The sequence below is a fragment of the Salvelinus fontinalis genome, chromosome 19 (genome assembly GCF_029448725.1).
Source record: "Salvelinus fontinalis isolate EN_2023a chromosome 19, ASM2944872v1, whole genome shotgun sequence".
NCBI classification, from domain to species: Eukaryota; Metazoa; Chordata; class Actinopteri; order Salmoniformes; family Salmonidae; genus Salvelinus; species Salvelinus fontinalis.
The window spans coordinates 19859744-19880744 of record NC_074683.1 but is presented as its reverse complement, the minus strand read 5'-3'; the positions used below and the strand labels follow the sequence as shown (position 1 = coordinate 19880744).

Below are 21001 nucleotides of genomic sequence, written 5' to 3'. Positions count from 1 at the left end.
TTATCCTCCGCCCCATGGCAAAATGGGTAGAATTGCTGCAAACTTGCTTTAAAACGGCTACGTTTTCTCTGCACCACATGGCAAAATGTGCAGCATTTCTGGAAATGAACTTTGTGATAACAGCTGCTGCAGCCCCTGCTACTGACAAGAAAGGCTATCTAGCTAGACTGTGGGAAAAATACTGCTCGCTATTGCACAGTGACCTGTTGGTCTTCAAGAAGGCAAAAGTTTAAAAAACATTTTTTGTAATAAAGGTCCCACTCATTAAGTCAAAATGTGATTGGTTGATTCCAATGTCACTACTAAATTTTGCCCTAATACTGTTGAATGGCAGATACCTTTATCTAGCTTTTGATGGCCTATCCAATGGCTGCCTCAGCTAGCTAGATATATCCAGTGGTGGAAAAAGTACCCAATTGTCATACTTGAGTAAAAGTAAAGATACCTTAAAAGAAAATGACTCGAGTAAAAGTGAAAGTCACCCAGTAAAATACTTCTTGAGTAAGTCTAAAAGTATTTGGTTTTAAATGTACTTAAGTATCAAAATAAATGTAATCGCTAAAATGTACTTAAGTATCAAAAGTTAAAGTATAAATCATTTCAAATTCCTTATTTTAAGCAAACCAGACGGCAAACATTTCTCGATTTTAAGAAAAATTGCGGATAGGCAGGGGCACACTTCAACACTCAGACATCATTTACAAAATGAAACATTTGTGTTTAGTGAGTCTGCCAGAGGCAATAGGGAACGACTGGGCATGTTCTCTTGATAAGTTCGTGAATTAGACAATTTTCCTGTCCTGCTAAGCATTCAAAATGTAACTAGTACTTTTGGGTGTCAGGGAAAATGTAAGGAGTAAAAAGTACATTATTTTGTTTAGGAATGTAGTGGAGTAAAAGTTGTCAAAAATAAAAAATTGTACAGATACTATAACAAACTACTTAAGTAGTACTTTGAAGTATTTTTGCTGGTCTTCAGTGTTAACCCTTTCCTACAGAAACTATAGAGATTAAATCAGAACATATTTGAAAATAATATTATTATTATAATTATTTTATAAATCCTTAGCCCTTCTCTGAAGGCTACGAAGGCCCATTGTTCCCCACTGTGTTTGGATTAGTAATAATTTTTTGCGTGTCTCTATTTTCCCTCAGCATGCATTTATTCTATCTGAATGTCTAAAGAATCCACATGTTGTTCTGAAATATGAACACAGAAATACTGGACATTTTAATCTCTTATTATGGTGCTGATTTGGTAAAATTACAATCATGGTCTTGAATTGGACTCGCATTTCTCTGATCTCGGTCTTGACTCGGTCTCGAACCCCTTGTCCCCCTCCCGTTCTTGATCTTGACTTGGTCTCGGACCCCTTGTCCCCCCTCCGGTCTTGGTCTTGACTCGGACTCGATTTGCTCCGGTCTTGGTCTTGATCAGTCTCGCTTTAGGTGATCTCGATCACAACATTTACTAGGAATTTGCTTTTATCTCTACATCAGTGGAGATGGAAGAAAGGGGACACAGAGAGGAAGTAACTTGAGATGCACCCACAAAGTGTTGGAGTTGGATGCTCTCACTCTGGACTGCAGGTATGTGGCAGGGTCTACAGTCAATCACAGATTAAAAAAAGAAAACCAGCCCCGTTGCGGACCAGGATGTCTTGCTCCCAGACAGACTAAACAACTTCTTTGCCCGCTTTGAGGACAATACAGTGCCACTGACACGGCCAGCGACCAAAACCTGCGGTCTCTCCTTCACTGCAGCCGACGTGAGTAAAACATTTAAACGTGTTAACCCTCGCAAGGCAGCAGGCCCAGACGGCATCCCCAGCCGCGTCCTCAGAGCATACGCAGACCAGCTGGCTGGTGTGTTTACGGACATATTCAATCAATCCTTATCCCAGTCTGCTGTCCCCACATGCTTCAAGAGGGCCACCATTGTTCTTGTTCCCAAGAAAGCTAAGGTAACTGAGCTAAACGACTACCGCCCCGTAGCACTCACTTCCGTCATCATGAAGTGCTTTGAGAGACTAGTCAAGGACCATATCACCTCCACCCTACCTGACACCCTAGACCCACTCCAATTTGTTTACCGCCCCAATAGGTCCACAGACAACGCAATCGCAACCACGCTGCACACTGCCCTAACCCATCTGGACAAGAGGAATACCTATGTGAGAAGGCTGTTCATCAACTACAGCTCAGCATTTAACACCATAGTACCCTCCAAACTCATCACCAAGCTCGAGACCCTGGGTCTCGACCCCGCCCTGTGCAACTGGGTACTGGACTTCCTGACGGGCCGCCCCCAGGTGGTGAGGGTAGGTAACAACATTTCCACTCCGCTGATCCTTAACACTGGGGCCCCACAAGGGTGCATTCTGAGCCCTCTCCTGTACTCCCTGTTCACCCACAACTGCGTAGCCATGCACGCCTCCAACTCAATTATCAAGTTCGCAGACGACACTACAGTGGTAGGCTTGATTACCAACAACGACGAGACGGCCTACAGGGAGGAGGTGAGGGCCCTCGGAGTGTGGTGTCAGGAAAATAACCTCACACTCAACGTCAACAAAACAAAGGAGATGATCGTGGACTTCAGGAAACAGCAGAGGGAGCACCCCCCTATCCATATCAACGGGACAGTAGTGGAGAGGGTAGTAAGTTTTAAGTTCCTCGGCGTACACATCACGGACAAACTGAATTGGTCCACCCACACAGACAGCATGGTGAAGAAGGCGCAGCATCGCCTCTTCAACATCAGGAGGCTGAAGAAATTCGGCTTATCACCAAAAGCACTCACAAACTTTTACAGATGCACAATCGAGAGCATCCTGTCGGGCTGTATCACCGCCTGGTACGGCAACTGCTCCGCCCACAACCGTAAGGCTCTCCAGAGGGTAGTGAGGTCTGCACAACACATCACCGGGGGCAAACTACCTGCCCTCCAGGACACCTACACCACCCGATGTAACAGGAAGGCCATAAAGATCATCAAGGACAACAACCACCCCGAGCCACTGCCTGTTCACCCCGCTATCATCCAGAAGGCGAGGTCAGTACAGGTGCATCAAAGCAGGGACCGAGAGACTGAAAAACAGCTTCTATCTCAAGGCCATCAGACTGTTAAACAGCCACCACTAACATTGAGTGGCTGCTGCCAACATACTGACTCAAATCCAGCCACTTTAACAATGTAAAAGTTGATGTAATACATGTATCACTAGCCACTTTAAACAATGTCACTTTATATAATGTTTACATACCCTACATTACTCATCTCATATGTATATGCTGTACTCGATACCATCTACTGCATCTTGCCTATGCCGTTCTGTACCATCACTCATTCATATATTTTTATGTACATATTCTTCATTCCTTTACACTTGTGTGTATAAGGTAGTAGTTGCTGTGAGATTCTTAGGTTAGATTACTCGTTGGTTATTACTGCATTGTCGGAACTAGAAGCACAAACATTTTGCTACACTCGCATTAACATCTGCTAACCATGTGTATGGGACAAATAAAATGTGATTTGATTTGAGGATATGCAAGACTCCGCATGTTGCATTGGCATGCAATGGATTGCATATGTATTTGGACTTGTATGTGATCGGCACTGAGGGTAGAACTTATTTTTAAGAGATGCTTCATTACCTGTCCCCAAGCTATAAGGTGTCATCTTCAACTGTTTTACTACGTTGCAAATCAATTGATGTCTCTTTGCTTTGTGTTGAAAAAGTCATAGTTGATACTTGATACACTTCATTTTTAGGTTTTGGGATATCTATAGTTGCTTCTGGAAGGAGGGGGGGGGGGGGGCTTATCCAAATTAAAGTGCCTGCTTGGTTGTTGGAATGATGGGATGAGGACTAGGCCAAACATGGATTTACCAGGAAAGATGATGGCGAAACGATGTGCATGCAGTTGTGGAATTTTAACTCCTTCCAGAAGGTTATGACCATATCCTCCAAGGCTTCTCGACAACCTATAAATTACAGTCGGTAGTCAGGACACAAGGATGCTCTGGCCAACAAACGAGAAAGCCATTTACTGCCGGTAAAGTGGGGAAGGAAATGTTGGTTTAGGATAAGGATGCAACCGTTCATCATTTTTTGAAACGTTTCTTTTCAGGAGGTAATAACTTTTGCCTTTCTTTTTCCTCTATCTTTCTTTTGTTTTCAAGGCCCAGGTGGATCTAGAGGAGAGAAGGGTGACAGAGGAGAGAAAGGAGACAGGGGTCCTTTGGGTCCAAAGGGAGATTCTGGGTCTGAGTCGGGCACACGAGGAGGGGCACGTGGAGAGAAGGTGCAGACTTATTGAATAATTTTAAACAAACAAAATAGATGACGCATTCATACAGTGTACTAATTAAAATTCCATGAAACAACATTGTTGGTCTTAAACTTCAATGAAAAAACATCATGGTGTGTTCAAGATGACAGACCAAAATGTCTATTCATTTTCTATTTATTTTCTATTGAAGTCTATTTTTACAGCACCTTTAGAGCACCAAAAGCAGCTCAAGAAGCTTCATGTGCTCCACGTGCACTATATCCAAATAGTGAAGTGAATACAGGATAAACGCTGAGTGTAACAAAACATATTTCCATGACATAGGCTGACCAGGTGAATCCAGGTGAAAGCTCTGATCTCTTATTGATGTCACTTGTTAAATCCACTTCAATCAGTGTAGAGGAATAGGAGGAGACCAGTTAGGGATCTGATCCTTTTTTTCAGATTTCGCCCAAAATGACATATCTAACTGCCTGTAGCTCAGGAACTGAAGCAAGGATATGCATATTCTTGATACCATTTGAAAGGAAACACTTACGTTTGTGGAAATGTTAAATTCATGTAGGAGAATATAACACATTAGTTCTGGTAAAAGATCATTCAAAGAAAAAAAATGTGTTTTTTTGTGTGTTTTTTGTACCATCTTGAAATGCAAGAGAAAGGCCATAATGTATTATTCCAGCACAGGCGCAATTTCTATTTTGCCCACTAGATGGCAGCAGTGTATGTTAAAAGCTTTAGACTGATCCAATGAACCATTGCATATATGTCCGAAATGTTGTATCAAGACTGTCCAAATGTGCCTAATTGGTTTATTGATACATTTTCAAGTTCATAATTGTGCGCTCTCCTCAAACAATAGCATGGTATTATTTAACTGTAATAGCTACTGTAAATTGGACAGTGCAGTTAGTTTAAGAAGAATTGAAGCTTTCTGCCCATATCATATATGTTTATGTCCTGGGAAAATGTTTTGTTACTTACAACCTCATGTTAATCACATTAGCCTATGTCAGCTCAACCATACCGTGGGGGGGACACCGATCCTGTAGAGGTTAACCACTTATTCTCAATGCTCAATGTCACAACACTTGCTAGTGTGGAAGGAGGTTTTTGAAAGAACTCGTATAGGGACCAGGTGAAGACCTGCACCCATAGGTCTTATTGCTTTCAAACACACCAAAATTGTTTGGTCATGTAGATACTAAAATGTTCTTTTGTGTTTTTTCCTGCAGGGAGTGCCTGGAGAAAAGGGACTGAAGGTATGTTCAAATTATCTATTATTGTCACCTTGTTGTGGTCCCAAATACTGTTGAATGCTCCCTCTGGTTTTTTATTTATTGTCTGGTCGAAGACCTTAAGCTCGAAATGTTGCACAATAAAACTAGAACTAAAACTACTGGCTTTTTAAATGTATCTATCTTTGGGCTCCCGAGTGGCGCAGCGGTCTAAGGCACTGCATCTCAGTGCTAGAGGTGTCACTACAGACACCCTGGTTCTAATCCAGGCTGTATCACAACCGGCCGTGATTGGGAGTTCCATAGGGCGGCGCACAATTGGTTTGGACGGTGTAGACCGTCATTGTAAATAAGAATTTGTTCTTAACTGACTTGCCTAGTTAAATAAAGGTTAAATAAAATGAAAGTATTTCTGACTTTACTTTTTGTACCGTGCACCTGCAAGTTACTGGATGTGTGTGTACACTACTTCTTAACCTGTGGTCCAAATAACCACATAATAATGAATGGCACTCCAATTGTCTTGTTCATGTGCTGGTCTTTTGTATTTTATTATCGGTCTCCTCCATACCTTTTGATATAGCCTTATTATGATCAGTCAATGCATTTTGATCAAGATGGAGTGACTGAATGTTAAAATTAGTTCACCTCCTGAACTGCGGCAAATTATGACAACTCTCACCATTGTCATCTTCTTTATTATCTTTATTTAAAGTCACATTTACATCTGGTACGTGTCGCATGATGTACTAATTACTGTACCCATATTGTTATGGACAACACAACCAGTTTTATTTTATAAAGGTTGTTCCTGAAGCTAACATAATGCTTTCCCGTCTCCATACCAAGACGGTATTCTTTGGAAACAATAAAGATGTATAACTTTTTGAATGTCCTATTGTCTCCGTAGGGAAAAGCAGGCTTCGGATACCCTGGGTCGAAGGGCGACCCTGGCCCCGCTGGTCCCCCTGGACCACCAGGCTCCCCGGGGTCCGCGGCTGAGGTGGTATCACGTGGTGACAGCTCCGGGATTCCGACGGTTGCGGGTCCCAGAGGACCAGCTGGAACTCCGGGACCTGCAGGCCCTGAGGGACCCGCAGGAGCCGCCGGAGAGCCTGTGAGTTGCCTGCCCTGCCCTTCCACCTCCATACCAGCAGAGGGCAATCAATAACAAAGTTATTCAGTCAGCTGTGATCTGATTCTCCATATTTATCCCATTGCACTTGCACACTCCCCGTCATGGTTTTAAAAGCATTGGATTGGGGTAAACATTGGTCCGATGGAGTTTCAACCATTGTTAAATCCATTAGAGGGAGTGGGCAAGTGGACACTTCGGGAGAAGTATTGAGAATCGGAACGTAGCCACAGGATGATTTAAGCCTCATTGGTAATCCTATATCTGTGCCTATAGACAACTTCTACCCGGAACAGTGCTTAGCGATTATGGTGACACATTTTAGACCAGGATATTTTATTTTCCCTTCTTGATAATAAATAGCCATGCTTTATTAGACAAGTTGTAATTAATGGATTGCATACATTTGAAAATATAAACTAATGCGCGTGTACTACCATGAGTTTTCCATTCATATAACCTGTACGACCTGTCCGGGTGATCTTAGTGCGTATTGATGGTTTAACGAGAGATCACCTGGAGATAAAACGGTGGTCAAACAGTTGTTGCAATGAACCTGTTGTGTCATCAAGTTTTAAATCCTTTCTGTTTTGATCAGTGTCGTAGACCATACTTTTAATTATGTTTTATTTTCCTCCTCTTCACAGGGTGATCCTGGTGAAGATGGATCTCAAGTGAGTTGACAAATGAATCAATGTAATTTGAACATTACCATGTAATGGATAACTAGTTGTGCAGTGATAATGGTTTGCCTTAAAGGTGCTACGCATTGGATTTATTTTGAATTTTTGCATTGCAATTTGAGAAAATGTCAATAATATATCTGCAGTAATAGTGGAATGATAGTGTTTCACAGTGTTACTTACCTGCCAGTGTTGTGATTAGCTATGATATTCACTTATTGATTTCTACCACCAGAGCGGCATCTGTTGTCAAAATGGGAAACCTGTTTTGACTTTGTGGCTTGTGTTATCTAGTGGATAAGTGACCAATGTAGAAATCGCTCTGTCAGTTCCTGGTCGCTAAAATCGTACACTGTTCGCTCAATTTCAGTTTTGTTAGTAAACAAGCACTAAATAGTGTAAGGAATCATTGTCCCATCTAAATCGCTATGAAATATATTGTCAACAACGAAAAATACTGGTTTTACTGCTGGTTGAAGCTATCAAAACCGAAAGTAAAAGGCTCAAGCACGAGAAAATTGGATGCGGTGGAGGGAGAGATTGGTTTTGAATGAAGCCTAGTGCTATTACAATTCACCTAGCTTACACATAGGGGAGAAATTCTAGAGCTGTGTTTGAATACTCATACTAACCACATTAACTGTACTATTGTGATGTAAATTGAGTATGTAGTATGCTTTTTGGTCATAGTATGGATATAAACTCATCAAAAAAAGAAACAGCCCTTTTTCAGGACCCTGTCTTTCAAAGATAATTCGTAAAAATCCAAAGAATTTCACAGATCTTCATTGTAAAGGGTTTAAACACTGTTTTCCCATGCTTGTTCATTGAACCATAAACAATTAATGAACAGGCACCTGTGGAACGGTCGTTAAGACACTAACAGTTTACAGACGGTAGGCAATTATGGTCACAGTTATGAAAACTTTGGACACTAAAGAGGCCTTTTTACTGACTCTGAAAAACACCAAAAGAACGATGCCCAGGGTCCCTGCTCATCTGCGTGAATGTCCCTTATGCATACTGCAAGGATGCATGAGGACTGCAGATGTGGCCAGGGCAATACATTGCAATGTCCGTACTGTGAGACGCCTAAGACAGCGCTACAGGGAGACAGGACGGACAGCTGATTGTCCTCGCAGTGGCAGACCACGTGTAACAACACCTGCACAGGATCGGTACATTAAAACATCACACCTGTGGGACAGGTACAGGATGGCAACAACAACTGCCCGAGATACACCAGGAACGCACAATCCCTCCAACAGTTCTCAGACTGTCCGCAATAGGCTGAGAGAGGCTGGACTAAGGGCTTGTAGGCCTGTTGTAAGGCAGGTCCTCACCAGACATCACCGATAACAACGTCGCCTATGGGCACAAACCCACCGTCGCTGGACCAGACAGGACTGGCAAAAAGTGCTCTTCACTGACGAGTCGCAGTTTTGTCTCACCAGGGGTGATGGTCGGATTCGGATTTATCGTCAAAGGAACGAGCGTTACACCGAGGCCTGTACTCTGGAGCGGGATTGCTTTGGAGGTGGATGGTCCGTCATGGTCTGGGCCGGTGTGTCACAGCATCATCGGACTGAGCTTGTTGTCATTGCAGGCAATCTCAACACTGTGCGTTACAGGAAAAACATCCTCCTCCCTCATGTGATACCCTTCCTGCAGGCTTACTGACATGAAACTCCAGCATGAAAATGGCCCCAGCCATACTGCTTGTTCGGTGTGAATCCCTGCAAGACAGGAATGTCAGTGTTCTGCCATGGCCAGCGAAGAGCCCGGATCTCTCCCATTGAGCACGTCTGGGACCTGTTGGATCGGAGGGTGCGGGCTAGGGCCATTCCCCCAGAAATGTACGGGAACTTGCAGGTGCCGTGGTAGAAGACTGGGGTAACATCTCACAGCAAGAACTGGCAAATCTGGTGCAGTCCATGAGGAGGAGATACGCTGCAGTACTTAATGCAGCTGGTGGCCACACCAGATGCTGACTGTTACTTTTGATTTTGACCCCCCCTTTGTTCAGGGACACGTTATTACATTTCTGTTAGTCACATGTCTGTGTGAACTTGTTCAGTTTATGTCTCAGTTATTGAATCTTGTTATGTTCATACAAATATTTACACATGTTAAGTTTGCTGAAAATAAACGCAGTTGACAGTGAGAGGACTTTTTGTTTTTTGCTGAGTTTAGTTAGTAAGCCAAAAGTTCCCGGACATCGTACTAAATTCGCCAAAATACGAAGTATACAAGCTGTGGATACGATATCTGTGCTCTTAGGGCCCGCAATGCAATTCTTCAGAAAATGGGCATGGCTTCACAAGGTTTTCAGATTTGAAGAAAATGGCGGAAAATATGCATCCGATGTCCGACGAGAGCGTATACAAATTCATTGCTTTAACTAATTATGACAAATGTTAAGAAAATGTTAAATAATGTAATAAAGTAACGACTTTTAAAATAAGTTACTTGACAATTTGTTAGCTATGCTATCCTTACGAACCACATAGCATATCATTACAGTTGGCTACTAATACAAATACATTGTCGAACTTGCCAGTATATTAACTATATGCTAACTAACTAGCTAAGTGGTATAGTTCTGCGTTCTCAATGGACATTGTTAATTCTGGCTATCAGAGCACTCTCGTCTGAGTGTGCCAGAGTGCAGAATAACTGATGAATTTACGAACGCTCAACACCCATTGAATATGGCCGGTATCAATAAACATCTGCAAAAAAAGCGGAATTACATTTTTGCCAGTAGCACAGTTAGTCACTAATGCTCTGGATAACATGAAAACAGCCTAACCAGCTCTGCTAGGGTGAGTAAAATGGTCTGAGTGAGGTATTCTCTCATATGTATCTGGAAGTACAGTAGCTAGCAATTTAGCCAGTTAGCTTGGGTGCTTGACTGCTGTTGTGATGTCAGAACGCTCTGTTCAACCCTACTCCTCGGCCAGAGCGTCCAGTGTGCGCTCTGAATGCTCCGAAAGCGAAACGCTCTGAATTTACGAACTGACAATCTGACAATGCTTTGAATTTACGAGCGCACTCTGGCACTCCAGATTTGAATTTAGGAACACACCCGAAATCCTAAGATGTCTAGCTAGTTATTTCTTATGCTAACAAGCTAGCAAGAGGTTGCATATCAACAGCATCAACTTCCGGTAGACAGGCGAAGCGCTAGTACGCTCAACTGAAGGGATACCGCTCGTTTACAGTATACTAAAATTAGCTAATAGAATGTAGTATATACTCATTAAGTATGTAGTATACAGTATGCTATTATGGATATTCAAACACAGCTTAGGTGTAGCATCTTTAAGTGCCCGTACTTGTATTTCTCAAGATACTAGTCAGCTCTCTGCTCTGTCTCTTACCCAGGGCCTCGTTGGACCGCCAGGCTTCCCTGGAACCCCAGGAGACTCTGGGCTCAAAGGAGAGAAGGTACTAAATGCGGTCATGTCATGACATTGTTGTATTGAGAAGCTGGCATAATGTAGCCTGGTCCCAGATCTTTTTGTTCTGTATAACCAACTCTTATGGTCGTTTGGCACGACGCTGAACATAGGAGTTAGCAAGAAAACACAAGCAGATCTGGGACCTGGCTAGGGATTATCCAGCAGTCTTCAGTTGCAGTCTGTTATCTGTGGATTGCCCTCCCCAATGAGTTAAAGACCAGTGTCAGCATGAGCGGGGGATCAATCCTCCAGTTCAGAAAAAGTCAAAGACTTATTGATTGAAATGTTTCGAACGCCGCTTCAGATCTTGTGTAAATAAACACATGACCATATTGAGATGTACCCCTTGTATGTGTCCCAAATTGCACCCTTTTCCCTTTATAGTACGCTACTTGGGCTCTAGTCAAAAGTAGTGCACTATGAAGGGAATAGGCTGCCATTCGGTGCGCAACCCATGGCTAGGTTATTCAATACAAGTTTATTTGTCCCCTTAGGGCAATTACTAGCTAATTACTAATGCAGTCAATCGTTCATGTGTGTCTGCTCCACAGGGTGACCGTGGTGAGGGCCAGCCGGGCCCCAGTGGACCTCCCGGACCCCCAGGACTCCCAGCGCCATCCAGTCATGACCGGCCGGTGAGTCCACATTGACCTCAGTCATTTGAGCCAAAGTTCTAGTTATGTATTTTCCACAACCGCTAGCAAAGGACACTGAAACCAACACAACAGGGTTGTTGATACCAAAAAATTGTCAGTTGAGATCAACAAATCATATTTTAGCTCAATTATTTCAGATGGAAAGAAGGGGCCAAGAGAGGTACTGTAGTTGTGGAGCACATGACTTCTATGACGTGTGTGAGCTTTTTCACCTTCTTTGTTTCAGACCTTTGTGGACATGGAAGGCTCTGGGTTCCCTGACTTGGAGACTCTTCGGGTAGGTCCACTTTTCTTATATTGGCTCCAATCGATAAGCAAAAGGGCCATAGATTACCTTGTCATCCTACACTGGTTCAGGTGCAGTTGTTAGGGTTGTAGGGTCAATTTGCCCCTAGATGCTGGTCTTGGGTCATTTTTGAGCATTTTCCCAACTAATGGTTAAGATTAGGATTGGGGGAAGGGAAGCTGATCCTACAGCTGCACCTAGGGGAAACTTCATCCCGGAGCGTTGTTAGGGCTCCACTACACCTGTATAAACAACCCAAACTCAGTACAGATTGTTTTATGTATTCGCCTGACAAAACGCACAGCGTCCTACCTCAAATTGGAACCCGACTTGAGCTGTGAAATGCATTTGAAGGAATTTGGAAAGGCCTTGGTTTACTTAGCCCGATGTCAAGCTGAAACTATTACAAACTGGGGTTCGTGGATGTCCGTCAGCAGTTTCCTCTTACAAAAATGTATTCATTTATTTATTTTTAATTGGACTGAATTGACTGAGAATTGTACATTATTTTTTTGCAGCAACAAACTGGGAGAACAGTTGCAGAGGGAGGAGAGGAGTTGTATGGGCTAAAATGAAGTATGCAACAGTCGTGATTCATGATGTATTCTCTGTGTATTTTCTGGGGTGGTAGGGACTGCCTGGTTTGCCCGGCCCGCCTGGACTCCCCGGGGCCCCGGGTCCTGCCGTTGTTGGCACAGGGCTCTCTAGCTCGTTTGGCCCCCGAGGTCCCCCAGGACAAGATGGTGCCCCTGGTCAACCGGTAGGTCCTCCGGAGATGGACCCTTCTCTCCGTTTGTTTGCCTTTCATGTTACATACCACAGTGGAACCATAACAGTCATAAGCGTTTGATTGTGTTTTTAATCCATGATTATTTGGAATGGATGTGCTGTGCTTTATCATAATGTAAGAGGGAAGGTGACCTATCTGCAGTAAAAGGACTGTATGAGTAATCAATTGACCCACCACACTGCTGATAAAGTGTGCAAAGTGTAATGATTATGATGATGATTAAGTTAATAAACATAATATTAAGTCGTAAACTTGTGCTTTGTAGGGGTTACCCGGCCCACCTGGTACTGATGGTCGCCCAGCAGTTGCAGGGGCCAGGGGAGAGAAGGTGACTGAAAAAACACAAATTATTCTAATGATCAAGTTCTTTCCATCTCTTCATCATGGCTTCTTGTGTCATTACCAAATGGCATCATGGATTGTTTTCTGAAGATAGGTAACTATGGGACTTGAATGGGATCAATTCAAGTTGATCACCTCTACATTCGGAGTTCCAATCTACTGTGGAGATAGCCTGCAGAGTTCTGTAATACTATCCAGGTCTATGCCCAAACAGTTCGAGCTTCTACTTTTAAAAATCCATCACTCCAGAAAACATCCCTCACTGTTAATGCTTGTTATAGACCCACCTCAGCTCCCAGCTGTGCCCTGGACACCATATGTGAATTGATTGCCCCCCATCTATCGTCAGAGTTCGTACTGTTAGGTGACCTAAACTGGGATATGCTTAACACCCCGGCCATCCTACAATCTGAACTAGATGCCCTCAATCTCACACAAATGATCAGTCAACCTACCAGGTACAACCCCAAATCCGTAAACATGGGCACCCTCATAGATATCATCCTGACCAACTTGCCCTCGAAATACACCTCTGCTGTTTTCAACCAGGATCTCAGCGATCACTGCCTCATTGCCTGCGTCCGTTATGGGTCCACGGTCAAACGACCACCCCTCATCACTGTCAAATGCTCCCTAAAACACTTCTGCACGCAGGCCTTTCTAATCGACCTGGCCCGGGTATCCTGGATGGATATTGACCTCATCCCGTCAGTAGAGGATGCCTGGTTGTTCTTTAAAAGTCCTTTCCTCACCATCTTAAATAAGCATGCCCCATTCAAAAAATATAGAACTAAGAACAGATATAGCCCTTCTTTCACTCCAGACTTGACTCCCCTTGACCAGCACAAAACATCCAGCGGCGTACTGCGCTAGCATCGAATGCTGCGGGTGATTCCTTGATCCACCTCTACGCAGACGACACCATTCTGAATACATCTGGCCCTTCTTTGGACACTGTGTTAACTAACCTCCAAAGGAGCTTCAATGCCATACAGCACTCCTTCCGTGGCCTCTAACTGCTCTTAAATACAAGTAAAACGAAATGCATGCTCTTTAACCGATCGCTGCCCGCACCCGCCTGCCCGATTAACATCACTACTCTGGACGGTTCTGACTTAGAATATGTGGACAACTATAAATACCTAGGTGTCTGGCTAGACTGTAAACTCCCCTTCCAGACTCATATTAAGCATCTCCAATCCAAAAGTAAATCTAGAATCGGCTTCCTATTTTGCAACAAAGCCTCCTTCACTCATGCTGCCAAACACCCTCGTAAAATGGACTATCCTACCGATCCTTGACTTCGGCGATGTCATCTATAAAATAGCCTCCAACACTCTACTCAACAAATTGGATGCAGTCTATCACAGTGCCATCTGTTTTGTCACCAAAGCCCCATATACTACCCACCACAGCGACCTGTATGCTTTCGTTGGCTGGTCCTCGCTACATATTCATCGCCAAACCCACTGGCTCCAGGTCATCTATAAGTATTTTCTAGGTAAAACTCCGCCTTATCTCAGCTCACCTTCACCATAGTAACACCCACCCGTAGCACACACTCCAGCAGGTATATTTCACTGGTCATCCCCAAAGCAAACACCTTCGTTGGCCGCCTTTCCTTCCAGTTCTCTGCTGCCAATGACTGGAGCGAATTGCAGAAATCACTGAAGTTGGAGACTCATATCTCCCTCACTAACTTTAAGCGTCAGCTGTCAGGGCAGCTTACCAATTGCTGCAGCTGTACACAGCCCATCTGTAAATAGCCCATCCAACCAACTACCTACCTCATCCCATATTGTTTTTCTGCTCTTTTGCACACCAGTATTTCAACTTGCACATCCTCATCTGCACATCTATCACTCCAGTGTGAATTGCTAAATTGTAATTACTTCGCCACTATGGCCTATTTATTGCCTTACCTCCTTACTTCATTTGCACACACTGGATACAGATTTTTCTATTGTGCTATTGACTGTACATTTGTGTTGTTGTTTTTGTCGCACTGCTTTTGCTTCATCTTGTCCAGGTCGCAGTTGTAATTGAGAACTTGTTCTCAACTGGCCTACCTGGTTAAATAAATGTTACATTTAAAAATGTAAAAATTCCACCTCTACAGGGTGACCCAGGTGAACTCGGTCTTCCGGGAGCAGTCGGCGCAAAGGTGTGTACCGAGCCTTTTACTTTACTTTGTCAAAGACTCCATTGAAAACACAGAAGTCAGATTTGAAAACATACAGTATTCTGCAAGGGCTCAAGCTTTTGCTCTATTCTTCTCTTCCTCCATCCAGCAAAGCTCCTCCTCCTACTTTCCTAGCTATCTCTCCAACCTGTTATCTTCTTACTGTACGTCATCTTCCTCCCCTAGACCTGCCAATATGCAGCAGGTACCAGGTACCAGGTCCCCAGCATGGGAGTGTGGACTTTCTGTGTCTCTAAGGCATGGTTGTGTTCATTAGGCTCCAAACAGACTAAAACAGGGAGGGGCTTCCTGAACTTTCCTTGTAGAAGGTTTGAAAAAAAATGACGTTGGATGCCCTAATGAACACAACCCAGGTATATCTTACTCACACTTCCCTGAAGAGCTACTGGGTGCACAGGCTTTCGTTCCAAATGCTTGCACACCCAGTAGCTCTCCAAGACCAGAATTGGTGACCCTTGATTTTGTGCTGTACTAAATGTAGTTTTAAAACCATGTTAAGAATGTGGAATGCCTAAAATGAATCAATTTAGCATGTGTGTATGAACTGTAGTGCTGACCCAATTTAGTTGACTGGTCGATTGTTTGGTCGAAGGGGTGTTGGTTGATTGAGATTTCTTTAGTCGAGCAGTAGCAAAAAAATGTATCGTTTTCATTGTGTACAAGACACCTGTCTGATTCGGGCCTGTCCATCACTCTGACACACGCTACTGAAATTGAATATGGCTATATCACATAAGAACAATGGTGCAACACTAATGAAACGCTTTATAACAAATGGGCTTTCTCCCACGTTGGATAGCGGTCGCTGTCTGTGGTTCTGAAACATCAGTGCTCTGTTGAATAGGTACCTTTTCCTAGACCATGTTGCTATGTGCATCATATCAAAGTTACCCAGTATATTGGTGTTGAGAACAATGCAGTGGCGTTAGGAGACGAGAAAACAGCCCTTGCCTTAATTGTCTAAGAAAATTAAAGGAGAGAGGAAACCCCAATATATTTAAGTCTATAATCAACAGCCTAACTGTTAAATGTGCCTGGCTTTATAAATCATCCATACAGTGCATTCGGAAAGTATTCAGACCACTTGCCTTTTTCCACATTTTGTTACGTTACAGCCTTTTTCTAAAATGAATAAAAACATTATTTCCCCTCATCAATCTACCCCACAATACCTCATAATGACAAAGCAAATTTTGAGTTTCATAGCAAAGGGTCTGAATACTTAAGTAAGGCGTTTCTGTTTTTATATTTAATACATTTGCACAAATTTCTAAAAACCTGTTTTCACTGTTATTATGGGTATTGTGTTTAGATTGATGAGAAAAATATATATTTTATCCATTGTAGAATAAGGCTGTAATGTAACAAAATGTACATACATTGAAGGGGTCTGAGAACTTCCCGACTGCATTGTATCTACAGAAATAAGACAATTCCTGTTTGTGTAGCCTACTGATTCCGTGAGCACCGAGCCGCACGCATCCACAAAATGTTGGATAAACAATTTCACAAATTTGTCTGTTTTTAATCGTTGCTATGCTGTGATAAAGGATTGACTTTTTTTAACAGCTTCTCTGGTATTACTTACACTTTATTTTGTGTTATTTACACTGTTCAAGTTGTCCCAAAAAATATATATTTATAATAATATTAACACTCCTTTATCCTTCTTGTTCTTATTATTATAATTATTATTATTTAACCACCATCGTGCTGTAGGCCTAGGACCGTATCCTGTTTTATTTCTTAATCACGCAACTTATTTAGGCCTATATTTCAGTATTTATACAGGCTACTGTATCAATCAATCATTCATTTGTTCATGTCGTCACACAGCATACGAGTCATTCATGATTTGAAATGCAATCGAGCATTTTAGTTTTAAAATCAAACAACAAAGCGACCTTGAAAAGGCTAATTAGCGTGAACAATAAATAAACCGTTACATGACAGCCATTGCATTCACAAATACATGCAACTGTTTTAAGTCTGCTGAAGTAAAGGCTTTCCACAAAAAAAAAAGCATTACAACAGGCTCTCTGCTACGCTTAGAATTTATTTTGCGTTGTTTACATCGTTCCAAATGGTCAGAAGAATTATATTGTAATCTAATTTTGTTATAACCAATTTATTGATGTGATTATGATATGCTATAGGTCAGGGCCTATTGGTCACTTGCATGCGATGAATACATTTGTCACGTAAAGAGAGACATTTCGTGTGATTTCAGTAACAGAACTTTCAGTCAGAAATAGCTGTAATTATGTTGCAGCTACAGCAACACGGACAGCGCAATAAACTCTGTCGATGTTCTGCTGAAGTCGCCTCAGCAGGGAGGAGAGACAACAGGTGCTAGTCACACAGTCACTCGCTGTTAAAAATACACAGCACAGCAAGTCTGAGCCCAGCCCGGCACAAATCAATTGTGGTCGGACTCGCTGTAGTCATTTGTGTGTCTTAATTATTTAATCAAACAGTTATCTTAAAGCGTCAGACAAACTCAGTGCATATAGTCGTCGATATATATTGTCTATATATGGAAAAATACACGTTTTACATTTTTGACCAATCGATTGGTTGAAAGAACAGACGACTTTCGCCGACCAAGGTTTTCTTGTCTGGGACAGTCCTAATGAACTCTTAGTCATGTTTCAGGCTAGGGAATTATTTCAACTGTCCAATGACCGTATCTGCAGTTGGTCAGTTTCTCCTAATGTTGCTTAGATTGCTCTACACTGTGATTAATACCTGTGTGAAGTGTGTCCTACTAGTAAACTCTTAGAAAAGAAAGTGCTATCTAGAACCTAAAAGGGTTGTTTGGCTGTCCCCATAAGAGAACCATTTGAATAAAGATTGATTTATTTCCACAGAGGGTTCTACATGAAACCAAAAAGGGTTCTACCTGGACCCAAAAATAGTTATCTATGGGGGACAGCCGAATAACCCTTTTTGAACCCTTATTTTCCAAAGTGTGTGGTTTGGATGGCTCATCAATATGATATTGACTGTTTTTTAATCTTGACCTTCATCCCATTCCACAGGGTGCACAGGGATTGACTGGCATCCCTGGTCAGCCAGGACAGGGCGGATTGGCTGGCCTTCCTGGACCAATGGGACCAGTGGGACAACCCGGGCCACCAGGACCCCCCGGACCAAGCTATCACGCTGGCTTTGTGAGTCCCCATGAGAGATGGGTTTCCCTATCTCAGTGGTCTTTACGATGCATGATTACTAATGCCCAATGTTAATACTGAGTGTTTCTTAGTATCACAAGAATCTCACTAGCTTGTCAAACGATCTGTAAACATTACCCAGTGTTAAACGAATGCACCGATATGACATTTTTGGCCGATACCGATATACAATATTTTCCTTGCCCAAAAGAACAATGCCGATAACCGATATTTAAAATTTTTGCTGCCTTTTAAGAATTCTAGTACAGTTAAATAGTTAACACATACACATGGACGCAGCGGTCTAAGGCACTGTATCTCAGTGTAAGAGGCATCACTACAGTCCCTGGTTCGAATCCAGGCTGTATCACAGCCGGTGGTGATTGGTAGTCTCATAGGGCGGCGCACAATTGGCACGGCGTCGTCCGGGTTTGACCGGGGTAGGCCGCCATTGTAAATCAGAATGTGTTCTTAACTGACTTGCCTAGTTAAATAAAGGTTACACACACACACACACACACAAACAAACACTAACCAAAAAGTTATTTTGTTGGCATTCATGTAAATCCCCATTACCAGTAAAACATAATCAAAACCTATTTCTTTCACTTACTTGCTGTGTTGTTTCGTTGTTCATTTGTTCCGTCGTTTCATTCTCAACCAGGATCTCTATGGAACACCGTTTGGGTCTTTGCGTGTCAAAAAAGATAACACGATTTGACGTGTCAAATAAGCTTGTTGACCAATCAGGACCTGAATATGACTGCACGTCACAAAATCATTTAACGCATTCATAAAAATTGTACGTAGTTATTACACTGTCACTCCTATTTCATATGTCACAACAATTCATCAATACGTGTGCTATGATACTGGTAAAGTTGTTTCGCACACCTACAGTGCTGGTCATGAAAACAAAGCTAGCTAGCTCATGGATGCAAACAATGTTCTTTCCCAAAAACATAGCGAAACGACAATCTGTTTCAGTAGCTATAGTTAGCTAGCTAATTATATAGCAAGGTGTCATCTTCTAAAATAACCCACATTTATAAGACAGTTCTTATTTGATTATTGGTGGTCGGACCCATCAATGTGAAGCTAGCCACAATAAGGATTAGCCACAATAATGGACTTTGCGGTTAACCTTCAAAATAAAAATATGTCATATATTTCTACTATTTGCATATATTTGCATCACTGTCAATTACATACTTTTATTTGGAAGGCAAACCGCAAATTCTACTATTGTGCCAAATCCTTATTGCGGCTAGCTTCACAACACATAACCCGGTCCGGTCGAGCCTCACTAGCCAAATGAAGCTAGCTGGCTGCTTATAATGTTAGCTTTGGGCAACTTGGTTAAGTAGCTGGCTAGCTGTTTATTTTCATGAACTGAAGTTCAATTTCAATAGGCGAACAACAGGTGGCAACCTAGCTAATACTTACTCACATGGATTCCTAAATCATTGCTAAGAATAATGAAAATGACTGCAGTTTCTATTGGTCATCGTTTTCAGGCTGGTTGTATTGTGCTAGCTAGGTACCAAGCTAAAGCTAGCTACCCCAGAGGTTGCTGTCAAAGAAATTATGCTTCATTACCAATGCGGTATTGTAAGCACATCGTTCGTGGCTGGTGTTTGCTTCTTTTTTTCAGCTTTGACAGCACTACTGTATGTTTTTTGACACACAAAGACCCAACTGGAGTTCCATAGTATGTATGTGGTGAAGCTAATAGCTGTGACGCTATTACTGTGTAACTCCGGTAGGGCAACATCTGAAAAATAGCGCACTTGGTAGTGTGTACCAGTGCTCGACCAGTCGGCGAAAGCCAACATCACCTAAGATAGAGAACGGTTGATTGTCAAGGGCAATCTTGGCTTTAATGGATTAGGCCTTTGAGTTGTCTCACTGAAATTTTCTTACTCTTTCAAATGACTGCTCGACTTGTTGACTGCTCGATCCACATGCTATGTTGCACGTGTAGCGCAAATTTTTATTTGGCGTCATTACATCATATACCTAAAATACCGTTCAAACGTTTGGGGTCACTTAGAAATGTCCTTGTTTTTGAAAGAAATTCTAATTTTTTTGTCCATTTAAAATAACATCAAATTGATCAGAAATACAATGTCGACATTGTGAATGTTGTAAATGACTATTGTAGCAGGAAACGGCAGCTTTTTTTATAGAATATCTACGTAGGCGTACAAAGGCCCATTATCAGCAACCGTCAGTCCTGTGTTCCAATGACACCTTGTGTTAGCTAATCCAAGTTTATAATTTTTAAAGGCTAATTGATCATAAGAAAACACTTCTGCAATTATGTTAGCACATCTGAAAACTGTTGTGCTAATTAAAGAAGCAGTAAAACTGGCCTTCTTTCGACAAGTTGAGTATCAGGAGCATCTGCAATTGTGGGTTCGATTACAGGCTCAAAATGGCCAGAAACAAAGAACTTTATTCTGAAACTCGTCAGTCTATTCTTGTTCTGAGAAATGAAGGCTTTTCCATGTGTGAAATTGCCAAGAAACGGAAGATCTGGCACAACGCTGTGTACTACTCCCTTCACAGAACAGCGCAAACTGGCTCTAACCAGAATAGAAAGAGGAGTGGGAGACCCCGATGCACAACTGAGCAGGAGGACAAGTACATTACAGTGTCTAGTTTGAGAAACAGATGCCTCACAAGTCCTCAACTGGTAGCTTCATTAAATAGTACCCGCAAAACACCCG

At 42.4% G+C, this 21001-nt stretch overlaps 1 protein-coding gene across 3 annotated transcripts in view; it reads left to right on the top strand.

The window, feature by feature from the left end:
- Positions 1–21001, top strand: part of LOC129816476 (collagen alpha-1(XVIII) chain-like) — a 202281-nt gene that overhangs the window by 125521 nt on the left and 55759 nt on the right. For all 3 annotated transcript variants that reach the window (XM_055871017.1, XM_055871014.1, XM_055871015.1), the window contains 11 exons: positions 4190–4311; positions 5535–5561; positions 6448–6654; positions 7320–7346; positions 10743–10805; positions 11371–11454; positions 11702–11752; positions 12393–12521; positions 12817–12879; positions 15013–15057; positions 18138–18269. In XM_055871017.1, the coding sequence (XP_055726992.1) occupies positions 4190–4311; positions 5535–5561; positions 6448–6654; positions 7320–7346; positions 10743–10805; positions 11371–11454; positions 11702–11752; positions 12393–12521; positions 12817–12879; positions 15013–15057; positions 18138–18269 (950 nt within the window). The remainder of the gene's footprint in view (positions 1–4189; positions 4312–5534; positions 5562–6447; positions 6655–7319; positions 7347–10742; positions 10806–11370; positions 11455–11701; positions 11753–12392; positions 12522–12816; positions 12880–15012; positions 15058–18137; positions 18270–21001) is intronic.